The following is a 9499-nucleotide window of genomic DNA, read 5'->3' on the forward strand; positions in this document are numbered from 1 at the left end:
CTCGCTTTAGTGTTTGCAAAAAGAGCAAGAAAGTGAAGAAAGAATCGCCAAAGTTGAAATCATCAGACGATGGATCATACAACTGTTATGAATTGACTTCATACACGACGAGATGCGAAATTCTTCGTCCCGCCCGAGGTTGGCAGCTCTGCAAGTTGCGTGATTGAATGTGAGCCCAGCAGACGTCGCGGCGGCACACACAAACAAAAAGTAGTGGTGTCACAGACGGAACCCGGTGATTCGATCGCTATTCGGTGGCGCCGCTGCATCTGCCCACTCGAGACTAAGCCGTCGGCCGGCCAGCTGAAGAGCGAGCAGCAGTCGAGCAGAGCACAGTTGACAGCGAGCAGACAGTCCGGGAGAGTCGGTAGTTGAAGATGCTTCGCCTACGGACGATAACCGCGCCGATGCGCCGGCTGGCCGTCGCGGCCGAGTCGAACAAACACATGAGCACATCTTCATTCGAAGGGTCCATCCACAAGATCCCGGACAGGCTGAAGGACATCCCGGACGCGCTCAACCCGAAATTCTTCTCCATGGTCGAGTACAACTTCCACCGCGCGTGCCAGGTCGCAGAGCCGAACCTGCTCGAGGCCATGAAGAAACACCGCATGTCCGACCGCGACAGGACCGAAAAGGTGAAGGCCATCCTCAACCTGATGGAGCCGTGCGACCACGTGATCGAAATCACCTTCCCCATCCGCAGGGACTCTGGAGAGTACGAGATGATCACGGCCTACCGAGCCCAGCACTCCACCCATCGCACCCCCTGCAAAGGAGGTCGGTACCGAATTTTTTTATTATTAATTTATTCTTTGCCAAAAAAGTTATCAATCAAATCTGAGCTGGTTATCTGGCAATCAAAAGTCAACAGCAGTTTCAAGGACAGCAGTATAACATCAGTTGCCCTCGAAAGGATCAAATTAATTAGGAATGACAGGAAAAATATTTGAAATTCCTATACCTCAAATAACTAAGTGATGAACAGCTTTTTCAGTTCTTGAATGAAAGCCGATCTTTACAAGGGAAATTTAGTTAAAAAAAATCTTAACATCTGTACTGATAATTAATGTAATAAAAAAAATTAATTTTTAACATTCTCAGACCAGTAAATTCAATGGTTTTGAAATATTTCTTTTTGTGATGAAGTCGTGCCTTCATAAAAAAGGTCACTTTTGGGAGCAGAAAAGCACTTTGTAAGCACTTATCTAAACTGCCTTCAAACATCCACGGCTCACCAACCAGATACACAACTTTTATTACTTTCTTTGTCATTTCAAGTCACAGGATTTGGTGAAAAGGCCAAAAGTCCAGCGGAATGCCACACCACACCAATAAACTGCGCCAGTAACTTTTTGGGGCGTCGGTCGCGACCATCGTGGCGATCAAGCAACAAAATGAATAGCCTTGAATTGGGTTTAACAGCTCACTTAAATATTTGTTGACCACGATTTTATTGGCTCTTTTAAAACGTTTGCAGGTTCGTTTATAGTAAAATATTGCTGCAAAGTTTAACTGGTTCCATAGTTTCGCCACAAAAATAAGATAAGCATTTGAGAGACCAGGATTTCCTCTTTAGATTCATCGTGATAGTGTTTAGCCGAACTACCCGCTCTTCAAATTGGCAAATCGTGTTGAAAATTATCTCCATTCCTATAGTTAAACACTTCTTATTCTCTGTACAGATTTTTGGGTTTTACGCACCACTTGGAAAATACCAACACAAGTATTCTCAAGTGCTGGATTTTTCATTCACTCCTGCTGTTTCTACATTGCCTCACAATCAGAAAAAAGCGGCTCCTTTTTTTAACACACACGCTCACAACCCGATATACACGAAGAAGAACAGTAAAACGCGGCATTGGCGATCGAACGACTGCCAAGAATTTGCTTCTAGGCTCATCCGGCAGAGTCAATAGAAGTTGTACTGTATTATCCCTATGCTATTTTAGCAGGCATAAAATAAATTTTCGCAATAAGTACATAATAGATGTTGATTAGAAGAAACCAACGAGAAACTAAACTCATTACTTGTGCGGTGATTAATGAAAATCTTTTGCAACTGGATATATAAAAAAAACTTGGTCAGCTAGAAGAAAAATATTTATCTTGGAAATGTGAAAGACTGAGAAAATGTCAAACGACAAGTTCCCAACGTGCATTCCTTAAGGAAGAATATTTATTTAGAATAGCGGTCGGATCTCCACCAAAAACGGATCGGTATATATTTTTAAAGCAGAAATTCATTTACTGACCGCCGGTAAATCTCAAAGAACCAAATTCGACGGGCACATCCGTTTTTTTTATAAATAACTGAAAAACAGTGAAATTCATACGAGTTAAAACGCGCATATTTAGAAGAAAATATTAATTTGTAAGTTATATGCACAAAAATTTTGATTATTCAATAAAACGTATCCGCTTAATTTGCTTTAATTGTTAATCGGTAATCGTCTCGATTAGTCAGGAACACCAGAGGAATAGCTAGCTTTAAATTTATAATTATTCTAGCAATCAACCGAGAGAGTCACCTAGTTAAAAAAGACATTACAAAGTAGTAAAAATAAAGGTCTATTCTATTAAAGTTTGTGACGGAAATAGACCAGAAATCGTGCAAAAAGTGGCGTCATCGTTGTTCTTGCTCCATGCAAAATTTAGCCGGCTCCGCTGAGCAGAGTTCATGTCTGAGGATGCTGCATGAGACATTGCTCAAGAGGAGTCACAAGACGAGCCTGTTTGTTGGCACTGGCAAAAATCACGCGCACACCAAATCGACAAACGATGATAACCAGTGGCAAACCGTGTGACATTCGAAAACCAATCCTAATTGGTCACGCCAGCGTTTCAAAAGGCGATAATTGAGCGTTGGGGGCCCGTTTTTTTATCGCCTCCTCGCCCGCTCAGCTGACTGACTGACCCACATACGCTAATTCGATTTTCGGGTCCTCGGAAATAGCTCAGCCGGCTTCGCGCTGCACCCGGAATGCGACGCAGACGAGCTTTACAAATAATGTTGGACTTTGGAGGGGCGCTAGCTCCGACTAAACTACATTTTTGAAATGCCAAAATTCATGAGCGACGCAGTTATTACTCCTTTGACAGTTTAATTTTAACTTATGCTGAAATAAATTTATATAAAAATTTGATAAGCCACCAAACAGATTTACAACAAAAATGGTATAATTAAATTGTCGCATTCTTAAACAAAATTCAGATCAATTTTCGTTGACATTCTTCAGTTTAATTAAAATCTTTCGGTTAGTAAAAATACAAAATTCGCTTTGAGGAAAATGTCCGGAATTTCAATTCATCTCATGACAAAGCTCCAAGCTTAGAGAAAAAGATTATCTTCAACGATTATAGCAATTATTATCATCTCGTTATGTAAAAATCCTTTGTCTTGAGTTAGCACGCCTCTGCTCACTCAATGGGCTTGTTGTTCACATGAAATGAGAAACACGCACGCAAAAGCGTGTGCAAGCGCTGCTCAGAAATAATTTTCTCCGTATTTTATCGGCATAAGAGTTAGCGCGTCATCTGCCTCAGGCAGTCGCAATTATGCTTTGTTAGATTGACAGAAAATTGTTAAAAATCATGAAATATCAGTCTATATTTCCTACATTTTTGCTTTGTTTATCCAATAACAATTTTTTCACGAGGAAATAAATAGTTATGTCCACGCCGCATAAATGAATAGCTTCGGTGCTAAATTACAGTTTTTAAAAACCTTCCATGTTCACGTCAGCACAAATTAGCACTGACGATTAGTTTGAAAATTTTGCCCAAATGATGAAATACCGGCTGGCACTGGTTGTGACCCGAAAGCTAAAATTAGCGAGATTCAATGCCAACTGGTCTGCATGGCAGAAAAGCATTGCCGTCGGCTGGCACTGGCAGCCAATCGCGATTCCTCTTAAAAACAGCGAAACAAGCCTCCTCACGCTTGCAGGAGGAGGCTTGAGAGAGAGAGATAATGACGTAATGCCCAGCAACAATAAAACTGAATTGGGACGTGAGCAGTATTCATAAGGCAACATGTGGGCTTGATACTGACACGCCTTCATATATGGGCAATGCACTGCCGAAAATGGCACAATTGCAGAAATGTAATGAGACGAGTTTTGAAATTTTAATTTGAAGAATCCCACAGTATGAGGGCTTCAAAATGGAAACTTTATTTAACAAATTCTGGTCTTATGTGATAACTTGAGAAATGAGGGCCACTGCAATTTAAGTATTCTGTAAATCGCAAGCTACAATAAATTGCTTCATGCAGGTAGCAACTAACTCTCTTGGCAGGTTTCTTACTTGCCGGCCGGCCTACTTTTTTCAGCAAAAATGCTGAGAGTGGAAAATCACTAGGATTGATTTCAACATTTTTCCTCTAGTTAGCTGATAAACTGGCGTAAAACACACGCGATAGTGCACTCAAAAATTCCCTTATCTTCTCGAGCGCCCTATAATTTCCCATTCACTGCACGTCTGCTTGTCGATGAAACTGCAGAACAGGCCACTTCGAGATTAATTTAAGAAATTTTAAGGTCAATGTCATGGAGCCTCATAATTTTTCTTCTCTTCAGATAATTCAGCCGTAACTTAAATTGTTTCAGGTATTCGTTACTCTCTTGATGTGAGCCGCGATGAGGTCAAGGCCCTGTCTGCCCTGATGACCTTCAAGTGCGCGTGCGTGGACGTGCCCTTCGGCGGCGCCAAGGCCGGCGTGAAGATCAACCCTAAGCTGTACTCTGAACACGAACTCGAAAAAATCACCCGACGATTCACCCTGGAGCTGGCCAAGAAAGGCTTCATCGGGCCCGGCATTGACGGTATCTTGAAACTTTGCCGGCCATTGTCAGATTTTCAATTTCCGATTTGCAGTGCCCGCTCCCGACATGGGCACCGGCGAGCGAGAAATGTCTTGGATCGCCGACACTTACGCCAAGACCATTGGACACCAGGACATCAACGCTCACGCCTGCGTCACCGGCAAACCCATCAACCAGGGTGGCATCCACGGCCGCATCTCAGCCACCGGCCGAGGTGTCTTCCACGGCCTCGAGAACTTCATCATGGAGGCTGGCTACATGAGCCAGATCGGAACCACTCCTGGCTGGGGTGGCAAGACTTTCATCGTGCAGGTTTGGCTCATTACTATTTTAAAATCATTTAAATTAAGCCTTGCCTCCCGCTCTACCATCTTGACCTGAAAACTGAAGCTGACTCAGCTTCAAGATTTAGTTCATTGCGATATTGACGGGGAATTTTTTTTAAGGAGATGAGATGGGAAAATAATTGATTGATGAATTTTATGGACGTTTCAAACAAAATGATAAATATAATAATGTATCAAATATCCTCTAGGGCTTTGGTAATGTCGGCCTCCACACCATGAGGTACTTCCACCGAGCAGGAGCTGTCTGCATTGGCGTCAAGGAATACGATGGATCCATTTACAACCCCGACGGTATCGACCCCAAGGTACGAAATAAAGTTAAATCAAAGCCATGTACTGGGGGCTGGTCCTGTTTGTTTGCTTTGATTGGGACGGACTAGATTAGCATAAAGAGTGCGAGTGTTGTTATTAATAGACAATGTGAAAACAATCGTTGGCTTTTGTGAAGTTGTATGGACGCATGCCAAAATAGTACAACTATGACAGTTCAGCTGACATTGGCTGGTTTCTTTTATTAGTACGTGAGGTTCACTATGCGTGATAGATTGATAGAAATTCCTTTACTCCCCAGGCACTGGAAAACTACCGCAATGAGAACGGCACCATTGTTGGCTTCCCTGGCGCCCAGCCCTACGAGGGCGAGGACCTCATCTACGAGCCGTGCGACATCTTCGTCCCCGCCGCCATCGAGAAGGTGATCACCAAGGAGAACGCTTCCAAAATCAACGCCAAGATCATCTGCGAGGCTGCCAACGGCCCAACCACGCCCGCCGCTGACAAGATCTTGATCGACCGCAACATCCTGATCATCCCCGATTTGTACATCAACGCTGGTGGTGTCACCGTCTCCTTCTTCGAGTGGCTCAAGAACCTGAACCACGTGTCTTACGGCCGTCTGACCTTCAAGTACGAGCGCGAGTCCAACTACCACCTGCTCGAGTCTGTGCAAGAGTCGCTGGAGAGGCGCTTCGGCAGGGTGGGAGGCCGCATCCCCGTCACGCCCAGCGAGGCCTTCCAGCAACGCATTTCCGGCGCCTCCGAGAAGGACATCGTGCACTCTGGCCTTGACTACACCATGGAGCGGTCGGCCAGGGCCATCATGAAGACGGCCATGAAATACAACTTGGGACTGAACCTGCGCACTGCTGCTTACGTCAACTCGATCGAGAAGATCTTCACCACCTACAAGGAGGCCGGCCTCACTTTCTAAGCCGGTTGCAAGATATGTTGTGCAGCCATTATTGAGACAAAGTTGGCGTTTATTTTTGGTGGAAACTCGCGTGTGAATCGAGGCCGAATTTAATGTATTAATTATCCCAGTCATTTGAAACAATCAATCTCAATTTTTTCCGTATTTGAACCGACAGTTGACTCAAGAATGAGATGCACAATTAATATTCCTAATTGTTGACGGTTGTTGAGAGAAAGAGATTGAATACGTGATGCGCCAGTGAGTGACTTAAAAGAGTATAAAATAAAAGACATGAATGTATCGAACGTGTGGCTGTGTGCTTCTTTTTCTAAAAAAGCTTAACCTTTGCACACAATCAATGTCTTTCTGCACGTCCACACTAAGTAGTGAACCGAGAGTTCCACAAAATGGGTCAAAATCCAAAATAAAAGATCAGGCTGCGTTGCATTTCAGATTGCTATTTGATGCTGTGGCTTTGCTCTTTCAATAAAAGTGTCTTAAATTTCACAACACTAAACAAAACAAAAATGTTTCTGTCATCATCCACAATTTACTCAGTAAATGTAGCAATATATTTTCATGAGTTATCAAATGACACCACTCTGGTTTGCGAAATTTTTGTATTTTTCAAAGTCGGCGCTGCTGTTTGTTGGTGCTACTTGCTGCAGTGACGCAACAAAATCTGCCAATTCCACATTTCTTGTTACGACCTGAAAGTGAATGAGAATTTAGAAACCCCCAATTATTTCCACTTGAGGCTTACCAAGTGGGGAGGAAATTCGTCAAGCGTTCCTTTCATTGCAACATAATCTTGTTCATTTGTTGGTTGCAATTGGCCATCTGCAATAATTGATTAAATGTTGGATCTTAAATTATTTCCCAATAGTGATCACCTGCAGTGTATTTCCAAAATTGGGCAAATCTTAGCTCCCTTACTGGCTGAAGCAAAGCACATTGAGCCATTTGTTCCAAATCCGATCCCGTATATCCTTCAGTCTTATCCAAAATTTCAGTCCAGTCAATGAGCTGTCCGCAGCTCATCATGCTCTCATATTTGGCCAAGAACTTGAGCCGCGACTCCCTGACGGATTTTAAATTAAATAAAAATAATGATGTCACCTATGAGAGCAGCACCTATCTGGTGATCCTATGTACACCTTTCTCTGGAATCGGCGAAGAAACGCTTTGTCCAAATCCCACGGACAATTTGTAGCACAGATGACGAAAATGTCGTTCTGCGAGGATGCATCCATTTGAACCAAGAGCTCAGTTTTCAGCCTATAAATCATGAAGATATGCGTACACAAAAATATTAAAAATCACCTTCGTGAGTGGTCGGCCTCATCGGTGCTCCTAGCTTTGCACAAACTGTCGATTTCATCGATGAAAATCACAATCTTTTTCTCCCCTCTATCATACTTCATGTTGAAGAGCTCTTTAATTAGCCTTTAAAAGAGAAAGTAACTTATTAAATTCAACCAGAATTTATAATTACTTCTCTGATTCTCCCAGCCACACAGAGAGCAGATCACTTGAGGAAATGCAGTAAAAGTCGGCTGACACTTCTGCAGCTACAGAATGCGCCAAATATGTTTTCCCGGTTCCAGGAGGGCCATAGAGCAAGATCGAACTGATCTTCTTCCTCAATCCTGCAGGATGAAACATTACTTAAGCATTTTTTAAAATTTATTTTTAGTGCCTTCAAAGAGATGGGGAAACTTCATTGGCATGATCAGAGCTTCGTGGAAAGTAGATTTCGCTTCCTCGAGCCCAACGATTTCGAGCAGCCCTCGGCTTTTTGGTGTGGTCCTGGTGGATGAAATTGCATCCCTCCTTCTTTTAGCAGCAGAGGCATCATCATCTTCAGATCTTACCTTGTACTTGGTTGCACCATCAGCTATATGAGTTTCGTATCGTAAATTATCAAAATGAGATTGTATAAATTTGTCATACAATTGCAATTCTGACTAGCTGATACAAGATTGGTAGAATTGCTGGACAGTGATGTTTTGCAAGAGCTGAGTGAGTCGGATAATGTCTCTGGAGAGGAATTATCCCCAGTTGAAGAGCTGCCTAAAATTTGCACCAAAGCACGCTGGATTTTTTTAATTCACGTTATTAATTGATTTAGAAAATTATTTTGCGACCAAAATGACAAACCTTCAGCATGATATTTTCCTCCTCTAGTGAAACCTCATGGCCAGGCGTCTGATTAGCCGCAGATCCAGCAATTCCACATCTTGAGAGCAATTGGTCGTACCAAATATCATCTAAGTCAAAGTCTGCATTCTTTTCTGCATCATTGTCATAAATTTGCTGATCTTCCTGACGAAAAAACGTAACCATGGCTTCTATCGATTCACCTTACGCAATCAAATATTGAATTATCGTTATTTTTAATTATTGTTAAGTTAAGGATTTCGATTTTTTTATTAAATTTTCTGATTTTTACCTCTTGGCTGCTGATAAACGTTCTGAAAACAATTTTCATTCATTGTGGGCTCAACTGGGAGAGCGTTAGGAGGCCGCAGCAAATGGGACACCATGCTAAACTCATCACTCTCCATTTCAGAAAGCATGTCCTCAACTGAACTGTTCTCAGACATGCTGCAAAGAATAAAATTAAAATAAAACAAGTAAAATAATAAAAATCCGTATCTTTGATAATATCTGCAAACTCAAACGTAATAAATAAAATATTCAACATATATTATATTATGTAGTATAAAATATTGTAATATTTTTTTACAATCTTTTGTATCTACGTATTGTGTACATACATACGTCGTGGTAATGTTCCAAAAATCACTTCGTTTTAGAGCGCACAAACTGATTTTCAACGCATTTAATAATAATCAAAAATATGATGAGTAGTTGAATTGAAATTAATTTTAAGTTACAAAAAGTTAAAATACAAAGTATGATACCTGCTTGGATGTTATATGTTATGTAGAGGATTATTTGCTGAAAACTGGAACTACAAAAGCAGCTGGTATCGTGGTTGAAGGTTGAAGCGAAGTGGTAAGAAACTAGAGGTTATATTATAGAGGTTTATAAATAATTTCAAGGAAATTACAAAGCTGGATCTGCAGAATCCTTCGCAAATAAACAAAACTATAGCTCTTTTCGGTAGC

The 9499-nt window shown here is 41.8% G+C and overlaps 2 protein-coding genes across 2 annotated transcripts; one reads left to right on the top strand and one right to left on the bottom strand.

The window, feature by feature from the left end:
* The first annotated feature begins 216 nt into the window (after positions 1–216).
* Positions 217–6670, top strand: Gdh (glutamate dehydrogenase, mitochondrial). The gene is made up of 5 exons (XM_065482946.1): positions 217–780; positions 4611–4826; positions 4879–5138; positions 5362–5478; positions 5745–6670. The coding sequence occupies exons 1-5, from the start codon at positions 378–380 to the stop codon at positions 6381–6383; spliced, it is 1635 nt and encodes a 544-aa protein (XP_065339018.1). The 5' UTR covers positions 217–377; the 3' UTR covers positions 6384–6670.
* Positions 6450–9451, bottom strand: LOC135938915 (vacuolar protein sorting-associated protein 4-like). Its single transcript, XM_065482948.1, has 11 exons — positions 9293–9451; positions 8818–8972; positions 8526–8728; positions 8319–8460; positions 8065–8262; positions 7861–8014; positions 7689–7811; positions 7500–7643; positions 7259–7446; positions 7129–7205; positions 6450–7075 (listed from the first exon to the last, which is right to left on the bottom strand). The coding sequence occupies exons 2-11, from the start codon at positions 8969–8971 to the stop codon at positions 6953–6955; spliced, it is 1506 nt and encodes a 501-aa protein (XP_065339020.1). The 5' UTR covers position 8972; positions 9293–9451; the 3' UTR covers positions 6450–6952.
* Positions 9452–9499: the final 48 nt, after the last annotated feature.

The sequence above is a fragment of the Cloeon dipterum genome, chromosome 3, assembly GCF_949628265.1.
Source record: "Cloeon dipterum chromosome 3, ieCloDipt1.1, whole genome shotgun sequence".
NCBI lineage: Eukaryota > Metazoa > Arthropoda > Insecta > Ephemeroptera > Baetidae > Cloeon > Cloeon dipterum.